The sequence below is a fragment of the Syngnathus scovelli genome, chromosome 13 (assembly GCF_024217435.2).
Source record: "Syngnathus scovelli strain Florida chromosome 13, RoL_Ssco_1.2, whole genome shotgun sequence".
Lineage (NCBI taxonomy): Eukaryota > Metazoa > Chordata > Actinopteri > Syngnathiformes > Syngnathidae > Syngnathus > Syngnathus scovelli.
In genome coordinates, this window is record NC_090859.1 from 1746337 (window position 1) to 1773800 (window position 27464).

The 27464-nt window shown below is 42.5% G+C and overlaps 1 protein-coding gene and 1 long non-coding RNA gene across 11 annotated transcripts in view; both read left to right on the forward strand.

Annotated features, from left to right (window-relative positions):
* The window catches only part of dennd1a (DENN/MADD domain containing 1A), a 147529-nt gene that overhangs the window by 54772 nt on the left and 65293 nt on the right, over nucleotides 1-27464 (forward strand). For 9 of the 10 annotated variants that reach the window (XM_049738648.2, XM_049738645.2, XM_049738650.2 and 6 more), the window contains 5 exons: nucleotides 661-714; nucleotides 6260-6370; nucleotides 14381-14481; nucleotides 24876-24921; nucleotides 26871-26972. In XM_049738648.2, the coding sequence (XP_049594605.1) occupies nucleotides 661-714; nucleotides 6260-6370; nucleotides 14381-14481; nucleotides 24876-24921; nucleotides 26871-26972 (414 nt within the window). The remainder of the gene's footprint in view (nucleotides 1-660; nucleotides 715-6259; nucleotides 6371-14380; nucleotides 14482-24875; nucleotides 24922-26870; nucleotides 26973-27464) is intronic. The other variant, XM_049738649.2, reaches the window with a different exon arrangement.
* On the forward strand, nucleotides 14492-20914 carry LOC137840864 (uncharacterized). The gene is made up of 2 exons (XR_011087987.1): nucleotides 14492-17868; nucleotides 17971-20914. It is a non-coding gene; the product is annotated as an uncharacterized lncRNA (long non-coding RNA).

The window sequence follows — 27464 nt, forward strand, 5'->3', positions numbered from 1 at the left end:
AGATTTGTTTCAAGACTACAGTTACAGTTAGACTTCACTTTGATGGTTAATGCAGTTATTGCAATTTTGTTGTTTTATCACAATAGATTGGTTTATTTACATTTCAAAAACCAGAAGCCATTCATTTACAAATGTGATTGCATTTTAGTTTACATATTTAAATGTTCAGATATTAGGATGTAATAGACTGTATTTGCATGATTTGAATGAAGCAAAATAACATGCTTTTTCTTTCGAATATATTGTTATAATCATTCTTTCAAATGTACTGTAATTATTTTCTGTATAAAAATTAAATTTGGTTAAATTTCAAACTTGAGTCAAAAAGTATTTTTTCAAATTTGAGTCTTGAAAAAGAGGGCGTCGTCTTATAATCAGGGTCGTCTTATTTTCGGGCCAATACGGTATTTGACGCGTGCGTGCGTGTATAAGAAAAAAAACATGGTGCCCCTAGTCGGGATTTATTATACTGCTGGCAGGAGATTTCTGCGACCATTAACAAATAATTGATTATTTAACTAATTAATAGTTAAGTATTTAATTAATTTGATCGTTAATTACCCTTTATTTGCTACGTGTTTGTGTGTAAATTGATTTGGAATTATGATATTGTATGTAGGTTTAAAACCTCATGATTATTTGTCTTTTTGTTGATTCCAGCATTTCTACTTCACTGTACCTGACTTAAAAGAGCTCCCCAGAATACCAGAGAATGTGAGTGTGTTTTCATCATTTCTTTAACGATTGTCTAAAAAAAACATTTGAGGATTGAATTAAGCCCCCTCTCCTTCTGTAAAGTAGTGGACAGATAGATACCATAAGTCAATGGACTTATTCAAGGTTTTATCCATCCATCCATCCATCCATCCATCCATCCATCCATCCATCCATCCATCCATCCATCCATCCATCCATCCATCCATCCATCCATCCATCCATCCATCCATCCATCCATCCATCCATCCATCCATCCATCCATCCATCCATCCATCCATCCACCCCACCCAACCACCCACCCATCCATCCATCCATCCATCCATCCATCCATCCATCCATCCATCCATCCATCCATCCATCCATCCATCCATCCATCCATCCATCCATCCATCCATCCATCCATCCATCCATCCATCCATCCATCCATCCATCCATCCATCCATCCATCCGTTTTCTATACCTCTTGTCCCCATGGGGGTCACGGGCGTGCTGGAGCTTATCCCAGCAGTCATCGGGCAGCAGGCGTAGGACACCCTGAACTGGTTGCAGGGCGAACAGAGACTAACAACCATCCAGACTCACACCAAGGGACAATTTGGAGTGCTCAATCGGCCTACCAAGCATGTTTTGGGGACGTAGGAGGAAACTGGAGTGCCCGGAGAAAACCCATGCGGGCACGGGGAGAACATGCAAACTCCACACAGGGAGGGCCCGAGGTGGAATCGAACCCGCACCCTCTTAACTGTGAGGAGGACGTGCTAACCAGCCGTCCCTAAATATATATATTCACACGCACTCACGCACGCACGCACGCACGCACGCACGCACGCACGCACGCACACACACACACACACACACACACACACACACACACACACGGTATTTTCCGGACTACAAGTCGCATCAGCCATAAAATGCATAATAAAGAAGAGAAAAAACGTATGTAAGTCGCACCGGAGTACAAGTCACATTTTTGGGGCCACTTTACTTGACAAAATACAACACCAAGAACAGACATGAATAGGCAACAACAGGCTAAACGATACGGTATGCTAACATTACATAAAGACAAACGAACTGAGAACATGCCAACGTAACATATTAACAGTTATTTAAATAACTATAACATAAATAACAAGTTCATCAAACCATATGTGTCACTCCAAATCATTAAATACATCGAAATCTTCGTCCTCTGTGTCACTTACCGTATTTGCCAGTGTATAAGTCGACTCAGTGTATAAGTCGACCCCCTAAAATTCGACGTAAATTTACGATTTTATGATATATCCTTTGTATAAGTCGAGCTCAATTGTTGCATTATATTAAACTTCAAAATTCAATCAGAAATATGCGAAATTTATTGACGAAATGTGTTCAAATTCGCGAGTTTGTAGCGAGCGATCTATACACCATTTTAAATATTATTTACTTCATGACCCTGTGATATTACGCGCCGAGAGAGACTAACAACAATGAACACTCTTAGAAACTGGTTTATTTTTAGTTAAGAAACAACAAATTATAATTATAAAGTGATTGCCGGTACATAGAGTTCAAAATTCGTCTTCGTCGCTATTTCCGAAAAGCTCTTTCCATTCGTTTTCGTTTAGTTTGTCGTCATAAAGGGCATCTTCTTGGTCTTCTCTATCCTGAGAGCGTTTGGCGAATATTTTCTAAGTGCCAACGGCTCTTGCGCCATAAAGAGTCCGCCCCGGCTGGTTCCCCATGTCGGCCAGAACAAGTGAAAATTCGGCCTCTTCCCCTGGAAGTCTGGCCAAGTTTGGCGAATATTTTCTAAGTGCCAACGACTCAACCGCCGTAAAGTGTCCGCCTCGGCTGGTTCCCCATGTCGGCCACCACAAGTGAAAATTCAGCCTCTTCCCCTGGAAGTCTGGCCAAGTTTGGCAAATATTTTCTAAGTGCGAACGACTCAACCGCCGTAAAGTGTCCGCCTCGGCTGGTTCCCCGTGTCGGCCACCACAAGTGAAAATTCGGCCTCTTCCCCCGGAAGTCCGGCCAAGTTTGGCGAATATTTTCAAAGTGCGAACGACTCAACCGCCGTAAAGTGTCCGCCTCGGCTGGTTCCCCGTGTCGGCCACCACAAGTGAAAATTCGGCCTCTTCCCCCGGAAGTCCGGCCAAGTTTGGCAAATATTTTCAAAGTGCGAACGACTCAACCGGCGTAAAGTGTCCGCCTCGGCTGGTTCCCCGTGTCGGCCACCACAAGTGAAAATTCGGCCTCTTCCCCTGGAAGTCCGGCCAAGTTTGGCGAATATTTTCAAAGTGCGAACGACTCAACCGCCGTAAAGTGTCCGTCTCGGCTGGTTCCCCGTGTCGGCCACCACAAGTGAAAATTCGGCCTCTTCCCCTGGAAGTCCGGCCAAGTTTGGCGAATATTTTCAAAGTGCGAATGACTCAACCGCCGTAAAGTGTCCGCCTCGGCTGGTTCCCCGTGTCGGCCACCACAAGTGAAAATTCGGCCTCTTCCCCTGGAAGTCGGGCCAAGTTTGGCGAATATTTTCTAAGTGCCAACGACTCAACCGCCGTAAAGTGTCCGCCTCGGCTGGTTCCCCGTGTCGGCCACCACAAGTGAAAATTCGGCCTCTTCCCCTGGAAGTCCGGCCAAGTTTGGCGAATATTTTCTAAGTGCCAACGACTCAACCGCCGTAAAGTGTCCGCCTCGGCTCGTTCCTCCGGTCGGCCAGAACAAGTGAAAATTCGGCCTCTTCCCCTGGAAGTCTGTCCAAGTTTGGCGAATATTTTCTAAGTGCCAACGACATTCATTTAGACATGGCAATTGAATGTTTACGTACCGGTAGTTATTGTCGTTGCTTGACGCGCGATGACTCGCACATTCGCTCAATACCCAGTACTTCCCCCTAGCAGTCATCGTCGCTGCCTGGCTTTCGATGTCCGTTATTGAGGTGAGAATATTTGAAATTGTTGCTGAGGATGCGTGTTAATGCGACGAACGCTTTATAATGATTCAGTTTCTCGCTGTTTGATGAGCCTGACGGACGCACACCCACGCACAATGAGATGCAGGAGAAACGGCCTTGGTTACCATCACATTTGAAGCGATGAATATGAAGTTAAATTTTATGACTCGGTGTATAAGTCGAGGTCGATTTTTTTCGGTCGATTTTGGATCGAAAAAGGTCGACTAATACACCGGCAAATACGGTATTAACAACGCTGCTGCTGAGTCCGGAAGTACATGCAGTGTTGACATCAGACTCATCGTCAGTTGCAGCTCCAAGTATTCCAAAGGCCTATATATAAACTATATATATCAAATAACTATAACATAATTAACAATTTTATTGAACCATCTGTGTCACTCCAAATCATTAAATCCGTCGAAATCTTCATTCTCTGTGTCACCGATAAACAACTCCGCTGACTACGGAAGTGGATGCTGCGCTGACATCAGACTCATTGTAAATTGCAGAAAATGACATACCAGCAAATCAGTGTGACTTCTGCTGTTGCCTTTGCAAGACCAGTTCAGATATGCGTTATCGCAAATTTACACGACATTCAGGTGTGTTCGGCCCTCCGCAGTGGAGGCTCTGCCGAACCCCTGAAGCCGACTCACCGAACTCCTAGGGTTCGATCGAACCCAGGTTAAGAACCACTGGGATATGGATATGGGTTACTAGAACCATGTCCTGTGGTCTGATGAGACCAAGATTAACATATGTGGTTCAGATGGTGTCCAGCGTGTGTGGCGGCAACCAGGTGAAGAGTGCAAAGACAAGTGCGTCTTGCCTACAGTCAAGCAAGGTGGTGGGAGTGTCATGGTCTGGGGCTGTATGAGTGCTGCTGGCACTGGGGAGCTACAGTTCATTGAGGGAACAATGAATGCCAACATGTACTGTGGAATACTGAAGCAGAGCATGATGCCCTCCCTCCGTAAACTGGGCCGCGGAGCAGTATTCCAACACGATAACGACCCCAAACACACCTCCAAGACGACCACTGCCTTCCTAAAAAAGCTGAGGGGGAAGGTGATGGACTGGCCAAGCATGTCCCAGACCTAAACCCTATTGAACATCTGTGGGGCATCGTTAAACGGAAGGTGGAGGAGCGCAAGGTCTCCAACATCCACCAGCTTCGTGATGTTATCATGGAAGAGTGGAAGAGGATTCCAGCGGTGACCTGTGACGCTCTGGTGAACTCCATGCCTAAAAGGGTCACGGCGGTGCTCGAAAATAATGGTGGCCACACAAAATATTGACATTTCGGTCCAATTTTGACATTTTCAGTTGGGCTGTACTCACTTTTGTTGCCAGCATTTTACACATCCATTGTTGTATTTTGAGTTACTTTGAAGTAACCATATATTTACTTTGCTATCCAAGCTATACAGTGACTGCTTAACATTGTCTCAAAGTGTCATTTCTTCAGTGTTGTCCCATGACAAGATATAATTAAAACATTGCAGAAATGAGTGGGGTGTACTCACTTTTGTGAGATACTGTATAAACTATATATCAAATGACTATAACATAAATAACAAGTTTATCGAACCATCCGTGTCACTCCAAATCATTAAATCCATCGAAATCTTCGTCCTCTGTGTCACCTACAAACAACTCCGCTGACTCCGGAAGTAGACGCTGTGCTGATATCACTCATCGTCAGTCGCAGTTCCAATTGTTCCATAGGCCTAGAGCGCCCTCATGCAGTTTAGTGTGAAAATAACATGTGAAGTGATATACTAGTAAGTAATGTGTTAATGATCAACAAAACTACTATGAACTATGAAAAAAATGTGACTTATAGTCCAGAAAATACGGTATATAAATAAATGCTCCCACATATAAAGATATATTACTCCTAAAACAACAGTAGAATCAACATTGCGGAAATGGGCCTCTCACAAACACAAAGTTGTGGGCGAACTTGCCCCTCATTGTCCATTTGAACATCATTATTGATGGGATCTTGCTCCAATTCTATAGTATTGGTGTCAAACTCAAGGCCCGGTGGCCAGATGCGGCCTGCCACATCATTCTATGCGGCCCACGAAGACAAATTGTGCATCGACTTTATGTCAATACTAAAATTGCAAATTGTCTTCACCTTTAAAAAAAAATTGGAAAATTGCGAGAAATTTTTATTAGCATTCATCTTTGGAAAATATTTGAACTGTATTTACTAATCCCTGATTTCAAAGCTAGTTATTCATCAGTTTGTTTTGTAGCTTTTACTGTATATGATATTACGCGTTAACAGTCATAATAGCCCTCCGAAGAAAACTATGAGTACAATGCGGCCCGCGACAATAATGAGTTTGACACGTCTGCCATATAGCCATCACTAATGTTGACTGAAGTTGAACACAAATTATGGAAATTCCTAAAGGGGAAATAATTGATGGTCAAAAGATGCCAATTCATACTTGCCTGGTAATAAACTTTACCCCCCAATATAATTATGTATGTATTTATTTGAACTAATTTGTGTTCTACAGTGCAATGTAATTTATTTTTCACAACTAAATGAACTAACATATTTTTGTTTGGCTTTTGCAGAGGAATCTTACAGAGTACTTTGTAGCAGTAGATGTCAACAACATGCTTCAACTCTACGCTAGCATGCTTTATGAACGTCGGATCCTCATCTGCTCTAGCACGCTAAGCACTGTAAGTAGAGTCCCCATCTTTTTAAAATTTTCTGATTTGCCTTCTGATTGTAGTTAATTTTGGTAAACACATCTTAAATTACTGAATCAAAACCTATTGAACCACTGCATTTTGAAAAATGACTGCCATTGGAAATACCATGAAAAACATCATGGAATGCAACGTGAAATTCTGTAAATAGGTCTGTCAGTCACCCATCATGATATACACAGGCTCAAAAAAATTAAAGGAAGACTTTGAAAACACATCAGATTTCAATGGTGAAAATTGTTTTTTGGGGATATCTATACTGATATGGACAGTTTAATGTCTCAGGAACAAAAGGATGCCACATCTTTTGATAGAAATATAAGTTTTCAGCCTACAGAGGGCTCAGTATACAGACACCCCAAAAATCAAAGTGAAAAAATGATATGGCAGCCTCGTCCTTTTTGCCTAACTTCAATTTCTGCAACTCAAAATTATTTTCCATATCTTGTGTGGCCCCCACGAGCTTGTATGCATGCTTGACAACGTCGCGGCATGCTCCTAATGAGACGACGGTTGGTGTCTTGTGAGATGTCCTCCCAGATCTGTCTAAGGGCATCAGTGAGCTCCTGTAAAGTCTGAGGAGCAACCTGGCGGTGTATGATGGACCGAAACATTATGTCCCAGAGGTGTTCTATCGGGTTTAGATCAGGTGATCTTGAGGGCCATTCAATTGTGTCAATTCCTTCATCCTCCAGATACTGTCTGCATACTCTTGCCACAATAGGCCGGGCATTGTTGTGGATCAAGAGGAACCCAGGACCTACTGCACCAGCGTATAGTCTGACCATGAGTGCAATGATTTCATCCCGATACCTAATGGCAGTCAGACTGCCGTTCTCTAGCCTGTAGAGGTCTGTTCGTCCCTCCATGGAAATGCCTCCCCAGACCATCACTGACCCACCACCAAACCGGTCATGCTGAATGATGTTGCAGGCAGCATAGCGCTCTCCTTGGCTTCTCCAGACCCTTTCACGTCTATCACAGGTGCTCAGGTTAAACCTACTCTCATCTGTGAAAAGCACAGGGCGCCATTGGCGAACTTGCCTATTCTGGTGTTCTATGGCAAATGCAAATCAAGCTCCACGGTGCTGAGCAGTGAGCACAGGAAATACTACAGGACGTCGTGCCCTGAGGCCACCCTCGTGAAGTCTGTTTCTGACTGTTTGGACAGAGACATTCACACCTGTAGCCTGCTGGAGGTCATTCTGTAGGGCTCGGGCAGTGCTCAACCTGTTCCTCCTTGCACAAAGCAGCAGATTTCGGTCCTGCTGAAGGAATGAGGACTGTCTCCGGCCCTGTCCCACTCTCCTAGAGTAAGTGCCTGTCTCCTGGAATCTCCTCCATGCTATGGAGATTGTACTGGGAGACACATCAAATCATCTTGCAACAGCACGCATGGATGTGCCATCCTGGAGGAGTTGGACAATCTGCGCAACTTCAGGAGGGTTAAGAAATCGCCTCATTCTCCCAGTCATGATAATGACTCTAGCTCAGGTATGGGCAAACTACGGCCCGCGGGCCACATCCGGCCCACGGGACCGTTTAATCCGGCCCGCCAACCCTAAATAAATTGTATTATTAAACATTTTTTTGGGGTCATTTTGCCTGCAATGACTGCGTTTCCCCAGTAGATGGGGAACCACTCGCCTGCGCAATTACTACCGGAAGCCGTGTCAGAAAGCTCGGTGCACACTCACAAGTGCGTGTACGTACTCAGTAGTACGGAAATGGCGCACTCGCGCTCTATTTGTATCAGTGCCGAATTTAGAGCGTGGGCTGTGACGACAGCATTCTTGTAATTTGCGCGCCGAGCTTTCGGATACAGTTTTACGCTAAAGCCACCCACAAACCTTCCCCTGGAATCCTTCCATTAAAATGAGTCGCCCAAGGAAAAGCAAGGTGGACACAGGGTGCCGAGTGTTTAAAAAGAGTGGCCAATTTGGCTCGACGTACGCGACGTGACGTTCAGCCACATGAACATCAACATCAACCCGTCACAGATCTAGGTAAACGGACCAACACCTCGGATCTCTCCTGAGAATTGCCACAACAAATTTTACTCCAGACTATAACACACTAGCAAAAAAAGGGAGACCAACAACACTGTTCCCACTGAAAATGAAGGGGAGGCTTTCAAGTTTGTTGTAAAAAAAATGCATTTTGAATATGATCTGTACAAATAGCAGGGACTGAAACTAGCGACAATTCTCATTTTCAAACAATGCAGGATGCTCAAGGACATTGATGCACCACCTGTTTGTGACTAATCTTAACCTATAAAGTTCTTAAGGCTTACTTTAAGGAAGTGTTTCCCGTTTCCTCACCTCTGTTACCAGGTGTTTGTGAGTTAAAACTCTGCTCTGATTTTCAGATACCCCTCACCGTGTTGCCGTTTTGATTACTTTATTTGGATGTATGCTTTCACCGATTCTTCCAGATGATATATTTGGTCAGAATGTTTGCCGTTTGATGTGATCTCATAAGATAAACATCTTTCATTAATCTGACCTGCAGGCACTGAAGTGATGGAGACTGTTATTCATAATAACAGTGTCGTATTTTATGAGAATCACTGATAGCAGTTTTTTAGGGATTTTTTTTTTTTTTTAATGCTGTTAATAAATGCATTTGTTTTCAAAAAAACTTTTTTGAATATCCATGCTTTACTACCTACTAAAGGCCAAAACCTTTTATGCAATGACCTTTACAGGTCATTTATATTACTTCACACAAACACTACATCCATCTGCTCCTGGTTCGGCCCCCCGGTCAAAACCTGACCTGCAGGCACTGAAGTGATGGAGACTGTTATTCATAATAACAGTGTCGTATTTTATGAGAATCACTGATAGCAGTTTTTTAGGGATGTTTTTTTTTTTTTTAATGCTGTTAATAAATGCATTTGTTTTCAAAAAACCTTTTTTGAATATCCATGCTTTACTACCTACTAAAGGCCAAAACCTTTTATGCAATGACCTTTACAGGTCGTTTATATTACTTCACACAAACACTACATCCATCTGCTCCTGGTTCGGCCCCCCGGTCAAAACCTGACCTGCAGGCACTGAAGTGATGGAGACTGTTATTCATAATAACAGTGTCGTATTTTATGAGAATCACTGATAGCAGTTTTTTAGGGATGTTTTTTTTTTTTTAATGCTGTTAATAAATGCATTTGTTTTCAAAAAACCTTTTTTGAATATCCATGCTTTACTACCTACTAAAGGCCAAAACCTTTTATGCAATGACCTTTACAGGTCGTTTATATTACTTCACACAAACACTACATCCATCTGCTCCTGGTTCGGCCCCCCGGTCAAAATTTAGAACCCAATTCGGCCCGCAAGTCAAAAGGTTTGCCCACCCCTGCTCTAGCTAAAGCCAACACTTGTGGAAAACCAGTTAAAAAAGATCAAGAGGGAGGAACTTGAAATGGCCTCCACCTGCAAAACCAGTCCTGTTTTGGGGACTATCTCGTTGTTGCCCCTCTAGTGCACCTGTTGTTAATTCCATCAACACCAATGCAGCTGAAACTGATGAACAACCTCCTCTACCGCGTACCTGACCAAAACCTTATCAGAAAAGTCTAATTGAATTCATGCCTCCTTTAATTTTTTTGAGCAGTGTATATATCAAATAACTATTACCTAAATAACAATTTTATCAAACCATCCGTGTCACTCCAAATCATTGAACCCACCGAAATTTTCGTCCTCTGTCACTTAAAAAAAAAAAAAAAACGCTGCTGCTGACTCCGGAAGTACACGTGGCGCTGACGTCGCACTCATCATCAGTTGCTGTTCCATTTATTCCCCAGGCCTATATAACTATATACTATAAACTATATAACAAGATGGCGGCGCCCTGTGAGGCTGCGGCCAAGCCGGCTCCCGATAAAAATGTGTGTTTTGTGTTAAATGTACCGTCCAAATCGTCTCCGAGAATCGCATACGACAGAAGTACACTTTTGGGACTTAGAAGCAACAACTGCACAAAGGATATATCCGGAATTAACTTTGCCATGGATCGCGAAATTCTTCGCGGTCTTGGAATAATGTCCCGAGACAAAGGAACCTCCGAGGCAGCGGGCTCCCCCTCCCCCACCAGCCGACACTGGAAGCAGCTGAAGCGGCGGTGGAGTCTGAGCACACGCCGGAGGAGAAGGGGAGGTTCCCGAGCCGGCATCACACACCGACTGAAGAGAAACCCTCACAAAACAGCACTTCCATCTATTCTCCTTTCAAACGTGCGGTCGTTGGAAAATAAAATGGACTATCTCAAGCTGGACTTAACTACAGAACGAAAGGTGAGAGAATGCAACGCGATCATCCTCACAGAGACGTGGCTTCACAACAACGTTCCGGACAGCGCCATTAAACTGGATGGGTTTACAACTTTCCGCGCGGACAGAAACCACGCCAGCACGGGTAAATCTCGAGGAGGTGGTGTGTGCATTTACATCAACAACAACTGGTGTACAAACGCTGTAGTTACTACAAGTCACTGCTCAGAGAACATTGAGTTTTTAACCCTCAACTGCCGTCCATTCTACCTACCGCGTGAATTCAATACCGTCAACATCACAGCTGCTTACGTCCCCCCCAGCGCTAACACAAAGGAAGCACTCTCCATCCTGTACAAGTCTGTGAGTACACTACAAAACACACACCCGGACTCGGTCTGCATAATCGCTGGCGATTTCAACCAGGCCAAATTGAAAACAATAATGCCACACTACCACAAGTGTGTGAACTTTGCAACAAGGGGAGAGAACACACTTGACCAGGTCCACACCAACATCAGACAGGCCTTCAGAGCGGTTCCCCACCCCCACCTGGGTTCATCAGACCATCTCTCTGTTATGCTAATTCCAGCCTACAGACCTCTGTTGACGAGAAGCAAACCAACTGTGAAGCAGAGGGCTCCACAGCAACTCTACAGGACTGTTTTGAACGCACAGACTGGTCTGTCTTCAGGGAGGCGGCCACCACCAACCAGGACGTCAACCTCACCGAATACACAGACTCTGTAACTGGATACATAACGAACTGCATGGAAGATGTAACCGTCACCAAAGACATTACAGTGAGAGCAAATGAAAAACCCTGGTTCACCAGGGAGGTACGTGAGCTCCTGAGGGCACGCAACGCTGCTTTCAAGTCTGGGGACAAGGAGGCCCTCAAGACTGCCAGGGCCAACTTGCACCGGGGCGTGAGAGTAGCCAAGCGTGCATATGGTCAAAAAATCAACTCACATTTCACAGACACAAAGGACCCAAGACCCCTGTGGCAAGGCATCCAGTCAGTCACAGACTACAAACCATCCCCCCTACCGTGTGAGGACAACACAGACTTCCTCAACTCTCTCAACACCTTCTTCAGCCGGTTTGAAGAAAACACCACAACACCCACAAAAACCTCAGTACACCCAGACAGCACAACACTTCAACTGGACCCAGCGGACGTGAAGAGGACCCTACTCAAGGTGAACCCCAGGAAAGCTGCAGGTCCAGACAACATACCCGGGCGCGTGCTCAGAGACTGTGCAGACTCACTCACTGACATCCTCACAGACATCTACAACACCTCTCTGAACCAAGCCATCATACCAGCAACTTTCAAAGCTACCACCATCGTACCACTACCCAAGAAGTCACCAGCATCATCACTGAATGACTACAGACCCATAGCACTCACTCCCATCATGATGAAGTGCTTTGACTGGTGAAGGCCCACTTAACATCCACCCTCCCCACTACTCTGGACCCATACCAATTTGCCTACCGCCCCAATCGCTCCACTGATGACGCCATAGCAACAGCACTCCACCTCTGCCTGGCTCATCTGGAGAACAAAAACAGTCACGCGCGGATGCTGTTCATTGACTTCAGCTCTGCGTTCAACACAGTCATCCCCCAACATCTGGTGAATAAGCTGAGTACAATAGGCGTCAGCACTTCATTGTGCAACTGGCTGCTGGACTTTCTAACGAACAGACCGCAGACAGTCAGAGTCGGAAACAACTCCTCAGCGACCACCATCATAAACACCGGGGTGCCGCAAGGATGTGTGCTATCCCCCCTGCTGTTCACGCTGATGACCCACGACTGCTCTGCCAGATTTGAAACGAATCACATCATCAAATTTGCAGATGACACAACAGTGGTGGGCCTCATCAAAGACAACGATGACTCAGCATACAGAGAGGAGGTACAGCAACTCATCACCTGGTGTGATAGGAACAATCTGCTTCTCAATGTAAACAAAACAAAAGAAATCACTGTGGACTTCAGAAAGAAACAACCAACACACATCCCACTCATCATCAACGGCAGTGCAGTAGAGTCTGTGAAAAGCACAAGGTTCCTGGGAGTGCACATCACTGATGACCTCTCATGGACTACCAACATCACTGCGCTGGTCAAGAAGGCGCAGACACGACTCCACTTCCTGAGAAGGATGAGAAGAGCCGACCTCCCCACCTCTGCACTCACCACCTTCTACAGAGGTGCTATTGAGAGCATCCTGACCAGCAGCGTCTCTGTTTGGCATGGCAGCTGCCTAGCTGCAGACAAAAAGGCGCTGCAGAGGGTGGTGAGGACAGCAGAAAAGATCATCAGGTCACCCCTTCCAGCCATTCAGGAACTGTACACTTCACACTGTTCCAAGAGGGCAATGAACATCATCAAAGACACTACTCATCCTGCACACAGACTGTTCTCCCTTCTACCATCAGGGAAGCGGTACCGCAACCTGCGGTCCCGCACAAGCAGACTGAGTAACAGCTTCTTTCCTCAAGCCATCAGACTCATGAACACACTGAGGAAAACCACTTGAACATTCCAAAGTCACCATGCCACTTGGCACTTTACTCTTGCACCTTATATACAGATCTACACTTTTTCACTTTACTTCTATGACCACTGATTGTACTTCTGCTGCTGTATATGTATGTGTGTGTGTGTGTGTGTGTGTGTGTGTGGGGGGGGGGGGGGTTATGTCTGTATTATGTCAATACTCTTATTACACACTGTGTGTGTGTGTGTGCGTGTGTGTGAATGTAAGAGAGAGTATTTTATTGTATAGTATTGCACATGTCTTATCAGCATGTTAGTGTTTGAATGACTGCAATGTGTAAATGTGCATTGTCTGTGTTTATGTTGTGAATGAATATGTCAGAGAAAGAATTGTAAATTCAGTATGAGTAAGTTAGCTGTGTGTGTGTGTGTGTGTTGTGTGTGTTGTATGTGTGTGTGAGAAAGAAAGAGATTTATGTCAATGTCTTATTTAAATGTTTTTAGTTAAACTGCACATTGGAGACTGGTCAAACGCAATTTCAAACTTATGTGCTAACCCTGTTACATAGAATTTTTGACAATAAAGTAAACTTGAACTTGAACTTGGAACTATATATCAAATAACTATAACATAAATAACAAGTTTATCGAACCGTCCGTGTCACTCCAAATCATTAAATCTATCGAAATCGTCATCCTTTGTGTCACGACTGACTCTGGAAGTCAGTGGATGGTGGAAGTCAGTGAATGTCAGACTCGTCAATTGCAGTTCCGATTATTCCACAGGCCTAGAGCGCCCTCATGCGGTTTAAAGGGAAAATAACATGTGAAGTGATAAATTATACTAGTAAGTATTTGTTTATTTAGTGTTTTTTATTTTTGTAATGTTTGAACTGAATCGAAGTTTGAACCAAACCGTCGCTTAAAAAAACCAAAACTTGGACCGAACCATGGGCACGGTTAACCATTACACCTTTAATATGTGTGTGGTGTGTGTGTGAGTGTGTGTGTGTGCGCGTTTGCGTGTATGTGTGTGTGTGTGTGTGTGTGTGCGTGTGTGCGTGTGTGTGTGTGTGTGTGTGTGTGTGTGCATGTGCGTTTGTGTGCGTGTGTGTGTGTGTGTGTGCGCGTCTGTGCGCGTGTGCATCATTTTAACCTTTTTTCCTTTCTGTTCTTGTAAACAGTTAACAGCTTGTGTCCATGGGTCTGCTGCCATGTTATATCCTATGCACTGGCAGCATGTTTACATTCCAGTCTTGCCCCATCATCTTTTAGACTATTGCTGGTGAGTTTGCATTTCCACTGAAATACTTGTGAAATCTTAAATATTGTGTGAGACAATGTGTTTTTAAAATGTGCTATGCAAATAAGACCAAACCATCTTTAATTTAATATACAGTAATCCCTCGCTACATCGCGGTTCGTTTATCGTGGTTTCACTACATCACGGATTTTCTTTCAAAATTAAAAAAACATTTAAAAGGCAAAATAAAACTTCTAAATTGAGTAATTTTGGCACGAAAGTTACCCACATGCCAGCAGAAGGCAGGGAGTGTTCACACAATTGCAGTACGTACTCTTGTACCTTTTTATAAAATAAGTTGTTATAATAATAAGAGTTCTGAAAACATATTTACAGTATTGTACCTTGTTATAAAAAAGTTATAATAATAAGAGTTCTAAAAACATATTTACAGTATGTGTTATGAATTCTCCATGTTATTTATGTTATTCAGCCGTGCTTTGATTTGAGATAGGGTGATTTATTTTGAAGGCCGTTTTCAGGCGATACCACTTCCTGTTTTACGTTCGTGTACATATGTCGGTTACAGTGGTACAGGAGTCATTGACGATGTAAGTGGGTCCCCTAACAAGAAATGAACACATGTATAATATTTATATTTTCAATATTTATAAAAAAAAATCTGTATGTTATTTATACTATTAATGTATTATTTATTATTATTTATTGTATTATGTTTGAAACAATTATTTAATGTTCTAATAATAAAATATGCACTTAAATGGTTTCATATACATTTATTGACACACAAAAAATGTACAGATTAAAAAAAAATGTGTAGATGAGAGGGTGACCGTACTTTGCGGATTTCACTTATCGCAGGTGGCTTTTGGAACCAATTATCCGCAATAAACGAGGGATTACTGTACTGCATATTTACATTTGTAAAACTTAGTCAACATCCTTTTCCAGTTGCTTAGAAACTTCCTCTCTTTTTCTTTACTTATGCCTGGCAAGTCTATATACAGAACTGTCTCAGAAAATTAGAATGTTGTTATAAAGTTCTTTATTTTCTGTAATGCAATTAAAAAAAACAAATATGTCATACATTCTGGATTCATTACAAATCAACTGAAATATTGCAAGCCTTTTATTATTTTAATATTGCTGATTATGGCATACAGCTTAAGAAAACTCAAATATCCTATCTCAAAATATTAGAATATCATCAAAAAGTATACTAGTCGGGTATTTAACTAATCACTTGAATCGTCTAATTAACTCGAAACACCTGCAAGGGTTTCCTGAGCCTTGAAAAACACTCAGCTTGGTTCAGTAAACTAAATCACAAGCATGGGGAAAACTGCTGATCTGACTGCTGTCCAGAGGACCATCATTGACATCCTCCACCAGGAGGGTAAGACACAAAAAGAAATTTCTCAAAAAGCAAGCTGTTCACAGAATGCAGTTTCAAAGCACATCCACAAAAAGTCTGTTGGAAGGGGGAAATGTGGCAGGAAACGCTGCACAACCAAGAGAGATGACCGCACACGTAACAGCATTGTGAAGACGAGTCGCTTCCAGAATTTGGGGGAGCCTCAAAGACAGTGGACTGAAGCTGGAGTCCAGGTATCAAAAGCCACTGTTCACAGACGTGTCTGGGAAATGGGCTACAATAGCCGTATTCCCATGGTCAAGCCACTTCTGAACTCAAGACAACAGAAGAAGCGTCTGACTTGAGCTATGGAAAAGAAGCACTAGACAGTTGCAGAGTGGTCCAAAGTCCTCTTTTCAGACGAAAGCGTTTTGTATTTCATTTGGAAGTCAAGGCGCCAGAGTTTGGAGAAAGGCTGGAGAGGAGAAAAATCTAAGTTGCTTGAAATCCAGTGTGAAGTTCCCACAGTCAGCGATGGTTTGGGGAGCCATGTTAGCTGCTGGTGTTGGTCCACTGTTTCATCAAGTCCAGAGTAAATGCAGATTTTAGAGCACTACATGCTTCTGTCTGCTGAAGAGCTCTATGGAGATGATGATTTTCATTTTCCAGCATGATCTGGCACCTGCCCACAGTGCCAAAACCACCAGTAAATGGTGTACTGATCATGGCATTACTGTCCTTGATTGGCCTGCCAATTCTCCTGACTGAACCCCATAGAGAATGTGTTGGGTATTGTGAAGAAGAAGCTGAAAGACACCAGACCCAACAATGCAAATGAGCTATTGAAGCATCCTGGGCATCCATAACACCTCAGCAATGCCACAGGCTAATTGCCTCCATGCTACGTCGCAATGATGCAGTAATCCATGCAAAAGGATTCCCAACCAAGTACTGAGTGCATTAATGGACATTTTCAAATGTTTGATTTTGTTTTGCTGTTATAAATCTTTTTTTTTTACTTGGTCTGAGGAAATATTCTAAGATTTTGAGATAGGATTTTTGAGTTTTCTTAAGCTGTAAGCCATAATCAGCAATATTAAAATAATAAAAGGCTTGCAATATTTCAGTTGACTTGTGATAAATCCAGAATGTATGACATTTTTGTTTTTTTAATTGCATTACAGAAAATAAAGAACTCAATCACAATATTCTAATTTTCTGAGACAGTCCTGTATAAAGATTATATATAAAATTAATGATGAATAGCATTTTCTCACACTTTAAAATGTACAAATAAAACTTTAATACTAAGCTATTTAAATAGTCTTCAGGTGTATTCATAACATGCCTGTAATATGTTTCTGTCAAAATAGGAGAAATATTTAAGGTGCTTATACCCTGCTCTGTGTGTATCTGAAGGCTCTCATGGAGAAACGTATGTCAGAATCAGAATCAGAATGCCTTTTATTTGTCATTATACATAGTATAACGAGATTGGAGCTGCCCAACAGTGCAAAATAAACAATGAAGTATATATAAAAAAATAAAGTATAGAAAATATGATAGATGTTAAACTACATATATATACAATGTAAACAAGGTTGCAAAGTGACAAATGCACGTATATATATATATATACGCACAATGTAAACAAGGTTGCAAAGTGACAAATCCACAGTTATGGTGACCAAGCATAAATATATTGCATGTGAAAGGATGTAGTCCAAAGAGATCAGGCTTATCACATGTTCGTATTGAGAGAGAAGCTGTTTTTAAGTCTGGTTGTCCTTGTCCTGGTATTCCTGTAACGCCTCCCCGTGGGCAACGGGTCAAAAAGCACAGAGCCAGGATGGGAGCTGTCTCCTGAGATAGCCTTGGCTCTGCTGAGACAGCGGAAGGTGTAAATGTCCGTCAGGGAGGGGAGTGGGCAGCCGACGATTTTCTGTGTTGCCTTGACAACTCTCTGCAGTCTCTTCCTGTCAGCAGCGGTGGAGCTGCCAAACCATACTGTGATGCAGTATGTCAGCAAACTCTCAATGGATGAGCGGTAGAAGGTCAGCAGCAGGTTGAAGTTGAGGTTGTGCTTCCTGAGAACTCTCAGGAAATGTAGCCGCTGCTGATCCTTCTTTGTGATGGAGGTGATGTTCTCTGTCCAGGAGGTGTTGTCTGAGATGAGGACGCCGAGATACTTGAAGGTGTGGACCCTTTCCACGCGCTCGCCGTTGATGTGTAGGTGTCCGTGTTATGCTTCCTGAAGTCGATGATCATTTCCCTTGTTTTGCTGGTGTTCAAGGCAAGGTTGTTCTCTGAGCACCAGGCAGCCAACCTCAGGACATCCTCTCTGTAGGCAGCCTCGTCATCCTTGGAGATAAGACCAACCACTGTGGTGTCGTCAGCGAACTTGACGATAAGGTTGTCTTTGTGGGCCGGTCTGCAGTCCTGGGTGTAGAGACAGTAGAGGAGGGGGCTCAGTACGCAGCCCTGAGAAGAGCCGATGCTCAGCGTGCGAGTGGAGGAGACGTGGGGACCAAGTCTCACAGTCCTTAATCCAGGCACATGTGAGAGGATGGAGGCCAAAAGTGACTAGTTTTGTGGTGAGTCTGTCCGGAATTATTGTGTTAAATGCGGAACTGTGATCTACAAAGAGCATCCGGACGTAGCTCCGCTGCTGCTCCAGGTGGTTCAGTGCAGTGGAGAGCAATGGCGATGGCGTCCTCTGCAGATTTGTTTGTCCGGTACGCGAGCTGGTGGGGGTCGAGGTCTAGAGGGAGGTAGTCTTTGTTGTGCTGAAGAACCAATCTCTCAAAGCACTTCATGATTACCGGAGTGAGAGCCACCGGGCGGTAGTCGTTCAGGCCGGTGATGAGAGACCTCTTCGACACCGGTATTATTGTGGAGGTTTTCAGGCAGGAGGGGATGATAGCCTGAGCCAGGGAGAGGTTGAAGATTCTGGTGAAGGTAGGGGCTAGATGATTGGCACATGCTTTGAGCACTTTACCAGGCACTCCGTCTGTGTATGTGACTTCCGTACTTCCTCATTGAGTTCCTCATTTGTTGTTTCATTTTTTTTCTCCCAAATGAATGGATAAAGTTGGAAATGCTAACTTTCCTGGTAAAAACTACTTAAACTGGGCCAGTTACTGAAAAATGAACCATCTTCGCTATAACGTCCTTTTAGGGCAGTGGCTCTTAACCTGGGTTCAATCTCTGTCTCAGGGGTTCGGCAGAGCCTCCACTGTGGAGGTCTGAACACACCTGTATATCGTGTAAATTTGTGATGACGCAGAAGTCACACTGATTTCCTGGTATGTAATTTGTTGTGAGTTTGTGCATTGTGTTGGTTTTGTTCTTTGAACAAGGTGATGTTCATGCACAGCTCATTTTGTGCACCAGTAAAAAAAATCTGTCTTGAATTTGAATTTTATTTTTTTTATTTTTACTAAAGAGGGGTTCGGTGAATGCGCATATGAAACTGGTGGGGTTCGGTACCCCCAACAAGATTAAGAACCACTGCTTTAGGGGAAGAGGCACTGGTGAGGCGTAGCCTCCCCAGTGATGGAAACAGTGGAATCATCAACCATTTCATCATCATTAGTAAAGAACTATAACTCTGCAAGTGACATGACCCTTTCATATTTTTCAACCTCTAAAATTATTAGAAGGATTGCTGAATATTTTAGACTTAATGGACAGTAAGGTTTTTTGTCAGTAAGCTGCAGCAAGCTGTCTCTGGCAGAGAACATATGCTCAAACGCTCAAAATTGGCCCATTGGTCTCATATTTGAGCGAGCGGTTGAAGTTGACGTTTGGATAGATATTCACATAAATTTTGATGATTGAACAAACTAGTTTTATCATGCGAATTATAGATTTACATGAAATGCCCGGCATTGTATTAGGTTTGGCTGGGTTCTTCGTCTGCTTTAAGCTAAATAAGAATGTCCAACCTCTTTTAACAAAATGCGACCTACTTTATTATGGTTTAGGTACTGATACACCCCATTGTGATTGTCCATTTCCTTACGTCTGAAGCGACAGAGGTAGTCAAACATGTAGGTAGTTCTTGTTAATGGTGTCTTTTGTCATCCTCCTACCCTGCTACATTATCAAGAAGTGGAATTTAAATATTTTCTCAAATACCACTAAAGTAGGCCCATTCTCGGACGAGCGAGCAATGCTCGTTGCGCCCGATGAAAGGAAAAGTGTGGTCAGCTGCCCTTAGAGCTGCCCTTAAATGGCTAGAGACACCGGTATATGTATAAATCGGTTTTAGTTAGCTTATGGGCTTATAAATATAAATTGACGCTCGAAACAATGAAAAGGAAGCTGTTGCTCTGAAAAATATCATTTAAATTTGCCGCACAGACGAGTTTGACTGCACCGAGCCGCCAGCCGGAAGTGACGTCTCATGACGTCTCAAGTTGTACGCGTTTAGCTTCAGTGAATGTAAACAAAAAGAGAAGAGGGGCCAGCGCAGATACGTCGGGCCAGGTTTGCGGCCAACCCAGCTCGCCTAGCCGTGCCTTCCATTATCCTGGCGTACATTCGTTCGCGGGATGACAAGATGGGTTGAGTTCGCCTGATAGGATCCACGAACCGGACAGTGCGTGCCTGCTGTGTGCTCGTGTTCACAGTGGCCTGGTTGACTGTCATCTTTCCGGACTCTGCTGTGCATCGGGAGCGGCTAGCGTGCTATCACTCTTATTGTTCATCTTCTTGTTTTATTTTTCCTGTGTTGTTTACTTGTATGTGCGTTGTGAACTCTGTCTTATCTTTCCGGACTCTGCTGTGCATCGGGAGCGGCTAGCGTGCTATCACGCTTATTGTTCATCTTCTTGTTTTATTTTTCCTGTGTTGTTTACTTGTATGTGCGTTGTGAACGCTGTCTTGTCACCCTGGGATAGTGAGAAACGTAATTTCGATCTCTTTGTGTGTCTTGACATGCGGAGGAATTGACAATAAAGGAGACTTTGAGACTTTGACTTTGAAAAGTATGTCGAAGCGTGACGGGAGGGGCACAATTCAGAAAACGTGCTCAGCTCATCGAAAAAATGCGATTTAAGAAATAAAATTAAAAATGCGCCTAAAACCTAAACCAAACGCTGCAGATGTTCATTTCTTCATTCGCAGTGGTCAACTCGGCACTCTACTCTTTTTACTATGCCAACCTAACCACAGTGACGGGAGAGGCACAATTCAGAAAACGCGCTCAGTTCGTCGAGAAAATGCGATTTAAGCAATAGAATTAAAAATGCTTATATAACCTAAACCAAACGTTGCAGGTGGTCATGTCTTCATGTGCCGAGATCAACTCGGCACTCTAAAGCCCCCAAGAGCACTTTTTACTATGCCAACCTAACCAGAGTGACGGGAGGGGCACAATTCAGAAAATGTGCTCAGCTCAGCCCAAGTGAACTGCTAGATTCATCATATTCTGCGTCGAAAGAGGTTTCTGAATCGGATAAAATTATGCTAATATTGCCGCTAGAAACAGAGCTGTCGCTGTCATCTGCCATGTTGTTTGGGTTTGTTGACATCCAGATGTACAACTTGTGACGTCACAGTAATGGCGCCGCCAGTTTGGCTTCGTGCGGGACCCGATCGATAAACTGGCATTTCATTTCAGCTTTATTCTTAGTAATCGGTGTCCATTTTTAATTTCCAATGCGGCAAATGTGTTCACTTTATACATTCTATCAAATTCCGTTCTAATTGAAAAAAAAAAGGGATGTCTCTAGCCCTTTAAAGCCCACGTATATCACGCTAATAAATTCTACCATTTTATGTTTTACTCATTTAGTTGTGGTCTATATAAAGTGGAACAGTAACGCTTTTGTCTGAATTCCTCGTTTTGATACCATCACAGGTCCCTCTTATGTACTTCTTCTGAGGTGCGGCTCAGAGCAAGCCGTTTTGGTGTGGTCTCTTTAAATGCAAATGAGATACTTCAGGTCGCAAGATGTGCACCTCCCTTTCCGGTCGACATATTTGAAGTTTTTTTAGCCAAGGTAGCCTTTACTTGCGCCGCAAACTTTTTGATTAATTAAAAGATATCAACGGCAGAAGACCTGTCCATACACCATACATAACACGTAATAAAATAAATCCCCTCACAATATTTATGAACGTCTTGTCAGCAAGCACTGCAGTCAAGCTACGAAATAAGCAAATGCTAGTGCTAGTGAGAAGGTAACAAATGCATTTACTATATTATTGTGTTCCCCAAGAATAATACAGCACCTTCGATGCAATTCATCAGATACAACTACTCAAAATATACCCACAAGAAGTGAAAATGTAGAGTGCACAGCTCCAAAATCAGCAGAAAGACTGACACTAATGCTATGGCCGTCTTGTAAACAAGCACTGCAGTCAAGCTACGAAGTAAGCTAATGCTAGCGCTAGCGAGAAGCTAACGAATGCATTTACTACATTATTGTGTTCCCCAAGAACGATACAGTACCTTTGATGCAATTCATCTGATACAACTACTCAAAATACACCCACAAGTGAAAACATAGAGCGCACAGCTCCAAAATCAGCAGAAAGACTGACCCTAAAGTTATGAAGACGAGTGAATAGACAAATTAAAACACAGTTTATTATTTTTGTGTCATCTCAAGCTTACCGCTTTACTGTGACCGTCGTTTCCATAGATTGAAGGAACTGAACCATCAAAGGAACAAAGTCTTTTGGCGAATCCTTCTCTATACTGAGAAAAGATTTCTGAAACACTCCTTGAACAAGCAGGACTTTGCCCACAGACGTGGGAACACTGCTTGAAAAACGAAATTTGACCAGACACTTCTTTGAGGTTCTGATGTTGTGGGATGGTTTGTGTGGATTGATGCATCCAACAACGGAACATTTTGATCTCGCCAATTTGACATCCTTGAGTTGTTTGGACTACAAAAGTCTCTCTGAGTAATAAACATGGTGGATTCGCGAATCCACCATGTTTATTACCGTATTTGCCGGTGTATTAGTCGACGTTTTTCGATCCAAAATCGACCGAAAAAAATCGACCTCGACTTATACACCGAGTCATAATATTTAACTTCATATTCATCGCTTCAAATGTGATGGTAACCAAGGCCGTTTCTCCTGCATCTCATTGTGCGTGGGTGTGCGTCCGTCAGGCTCATCAAATATCGAGAAACTGAATCATTATAAAGCGTTCGTCGCATTAACACGCATCCTCAGCAACAATTTCAAATATTCTCACCTCAATAACGGACATCGAAAGCCAGGCAGCGACGATGACTGCTAGGGGGAAGTACTGGGTATTGAGCGAATGTGCGAGTCATCGCGCGTCAAGCAACGACAATAACTACCGGTACGTAAACATTCAATCGCCATGTCTAAATGAATGTCGTTGGCACTTAGAAAATATTCGCCAAACTTGGCCAGACTTCCAGGGGAAGAGGCCGAATTTTCACTTGTTCTGGCCAACCGGAGGAACCAGCCGAGGCGGACACTTTACGGCGGTTGAGTCGTTGGCACTTAGAAAATATTCGCCAAACTTGGCCGGACTTCCAGGGGAAGAGGCCGAATTTTCACTTGTGGTGGCCGACACGGGGAACCAGCCGAGGCGGACACTTTACAGCGGTTGAGTCGTTGGCACTTAGAAAATATTCGCCAAACTTGGCCAGACTTCCAGGGGAAGTGGCCGAATTTTCACTTGTGGTGGCCGCCACGGGGAACCAGCCGAGGCGGACACTTTACGGCGGTTGAGTCGTTCGCACTTTGAAAATATTCGCCAAACTTGGCCGGACTTCCAGGGGAAGAGGCCGAATTTTCACTTGTTCTGGCCGACATGGGGAACCAGCCAGGGCGGACTCTTTATGGCGCAAAAGCCGTTGGCACTTAGAAAATATTCGCCAAACGCTCTCAGGATAGAGAAGACCAAGAAGATGCCCTTTATGACGACAAACTAAACGAAAACGAATGGAACGAGCTTTTCGGAACTAGCAACGATGAAGACGAATTTTGAACTCTATGTACCGGCAATCACTTTATAATTATAATTTGTAGTTTCTTAACTAAAAATAAACCAGTTTCTAAGAGTATTCATTGTTGTTAGTCTCTCTCGGCGCGTAATATCACAGGGTCATGAAGGAAATAATATTTAAAATGGCGTATAGATCGCTCGCTACAAACTCGCGAATTTGAACACATTTCGTCAATAAATTTCGCATATTTCTGATTGAATTTTGAAGTTTAATATAATGCAACAATTGAGCTCGACTTATACAAAGGATATATCATAAAATCGTAAATTTACGTCGAATTTTAGGGGGTCGACTTATACACCGAGTCGACTTATACACCGGCAAATACGGTACTCTGATTTCCGTCTGGCAACACCTTATTTGGTTTGTCCTGCCCCAACGGATAGATAAAAAAAGTCACAGAAAACGGAGAAATCTGAACGGAGTAAAATATAGCCCTCCAATAAGACCATAAAAGTATCTCTGCAGCACCTGGAGGGATAGATTACACTTTTCTACAGTCCTGGAGACTCCAAATAGACAAGAAAATGATTTTAAAACCAGAACAAGTCGATTTTCTATGATATGTGTCCTGATATCTTAATAGATTGTCGTTACGTTGCTGTTCAGCTCTGCAGCGTTGTCGAATGTCCTTTCTGTCGTTACTCCTCACAAGTGTGTGACAAGAACCACGCTATGATCGCCACCACACTGTCATTCTGGGTACTGTTCAGAATGAGATGTCAATGATCTGCGTACAAGCTGCAACAACTGATGTTCCCACATTGTCTGCAACTGTCATAGAAAGTGGACTTGCACATTTTCATATAACCGGGAGTCACACACCTAATTCATGCCAAAGTTCATGAAGTGTAGGAATAAGGTGGATAGCAATGGCAAAAAAATGCATTGATATGTCACTGGAAATAGCGCTAATACATTTTCTCTTTTCTTCAACTGCAGTAACAGATTTGTTGCTTTAACTTATCTTTATCTTTCATGCTAAGATTCATTAAACCTAACCAAAAAGATACATTGAATTTTGAGGCATCACATGATTTTCTTTTCAGTGCTCCAATGCCCTACCTCATTGGAGTGCATTCCAGCCTCATGGAGGTAAGTGATTTGCTCGCAGAAACTATTGTGTTTAGTTGTATTCATTTTATATTAAAAAAAATGCTATTTTCTCAAGATAACTCATTACACATTTTAGAAACAACAGCTGAAACAAAGTGCTGTACTTACAAATCAAACAAAAAAGAATATAACATATTTGAAAAACAATAAACCAGTAACAAAGTTAATAATAATAGATTTTTTTTCTGAGATCCTCGTGTTCATCCATTGTTTAATTTCATCAAGACATGCCTCAAGATTACAGCAACTCCACGGCATATATAATTGGGTATATTTCACAGAAAAATGAAAGCTAATGTTATATTTACATATAATGTCACCCGATGAACAGTACCGATCCCGCCGGGAGACCACATGTGACATTACAGTAATCCCTCGTTTATCGCGGATAATTGGTTCCAAAAACCACCCGCAATAAGTAAAATTCGTGACGTATGGTCACCTCATCTGTACATTTTTTTTCATCTATTTTGTGTGTGTCAATAAATGTATATGAAACCATTTAAGTGCATATTATTAGAACATTAAATAATTGTTTCAAACATGTAAATAATATGTTTATTATTTACTAGTGTAAATAACATGCAGACATTTTTGTATAAATATTGAAAATGTAAATATTATACGTGTGTGCGTGTAACATGTTGACAAGAAGTACTGGGCAGGCTAACGAGTTAGCGGAAAGATGCTAATTCACGATCGTGCTAACACGCGAAAACGGAACTCTAAAGGAATGTAAACGAACATTTGGAGCAATACTACATTGTCCTATAGGTTAAACACGTGATCGTTCATTTCTCTTGTTAGGGGACATCGTCAATGACTCCTATACCACTGTAACAGACATATGTACACGAACGTAAAACAGGAAGTGGTATCGCCTGAAAACGGCCTTCAAAATAAATCACCCTACCTCAAATCAAAGCGCGGCTGAATAAAATAAATAACATGGAGAATTCTTAACACATACTGTAAATATATTTTTAGAACAACTTTTATTATAATTTTTTTTATAATAAGGTACAAGTGTACATACTGTAAGTATGTTTTTTTTAACTCTTATTATGACAATAATTTTTCTATAACAAGGTACAACACTAAATAGGTTTTTAGAACTCTTATTATAACAATTTTTTTATAAAAAAGTGTACGCACTGCAATTGTGTGGGCACTCCTTGCCTTCTGCTTGCGTGTGGGCAAGTTTTGTGCCATAACTCCTCAATTACAAGTTTTATTTTGACTTTTAATTTTTTTTTTATTTGGAAAAAAAATCTGTGATGTACTGAAACCGCGATAAACGGACTACGATGTAGCGAGGGATTACTGTTTGACCATCTCAGTGTCCGCCCTGAGACTGGGAGGTCGTGGGTTCGATCCTTGGCCGCGTCATACCAAAAGACTATAAAATGGAACCCAATGTCTCCCTGCTTGACACTCAGCATTAAGGGTTGGATTGGGGATGCTGTGAGGAGCTGCGCCCCACAGTCATTATTAGCAATGTAGTATAGCTTCTACTATGGAAGCTAGAATGACCTAACTAACTGTACTAAACTCGTTTAAAGACGATCTAAAAGAACAGCTTTTATGTTGTGTTGGGCAGTGTCGAAAGTAGCACTAAAATCAAGTAATAATGGTATTGATGAGGTGTCGGAGTCCATAGCTAAGAGAAGATCATTAGTCAGTCAGTAAAGCTTGTCCCAGTCGAGTGGACAGCAGAGGAAACCAATCTGAAATTCTTCAAATTGATTGATTGAAGCCATGGAAGTTAGTGAGAGTTGAAAAGGTAAAGGGTTACTTAAAAAAGTAGAAAAACAAAAGGCACACGCACACACACACGTACACTTTTTTATATTCTTTATATTTTGTTTATATTCTTATTTGTACAACTCGTATCTTGATTTTCTTCTAACTATATTTATTGTATTTAGAAAGTTCTTGGAATGGCTATGGAGGATATCGTGATCCTGAATGTGGACACAAACACCCTTCAAACACCCTATAATGATCTTCAATGCCTACCCCATGATGTGGTGAGGAGCAATCGAAGTTGTAGATGTTTTCTTTTATATTCTGTCATCCCGCACCCATTTTGATGAACAAATTGGCCCCATGCTTACGCACACAAGACATGAAACAATCTCTTGTCACAAGGTTTAGACTGTCTTTCTAAGAAGTTTATTTATTCATGTTTGTGAAGCAATTTGTATGGGTTTGGATTGGACACTTATTTCCCGTAATACGCGTGGGAATATCCACGGTCTCAGGAGTGCTAGTCACAGGCTCACTCAGGAGTGCTAGTCACAGGCTCACTGATGTTATACACCACCTCACCAGTCCCTGCCTCGTTTAGACACATGCATTTTACAGATACAATATGGTTTACATATTACATTTTGTTCAAATACATGTTTGTTATAGTTTTATTCCAGAATGGAATAAATTATTTTTTACCCTCAGAAATCTACACACAACACCCCATAATGATGACATTAATTTTTTAAAACCTCACACAATTATTGAAA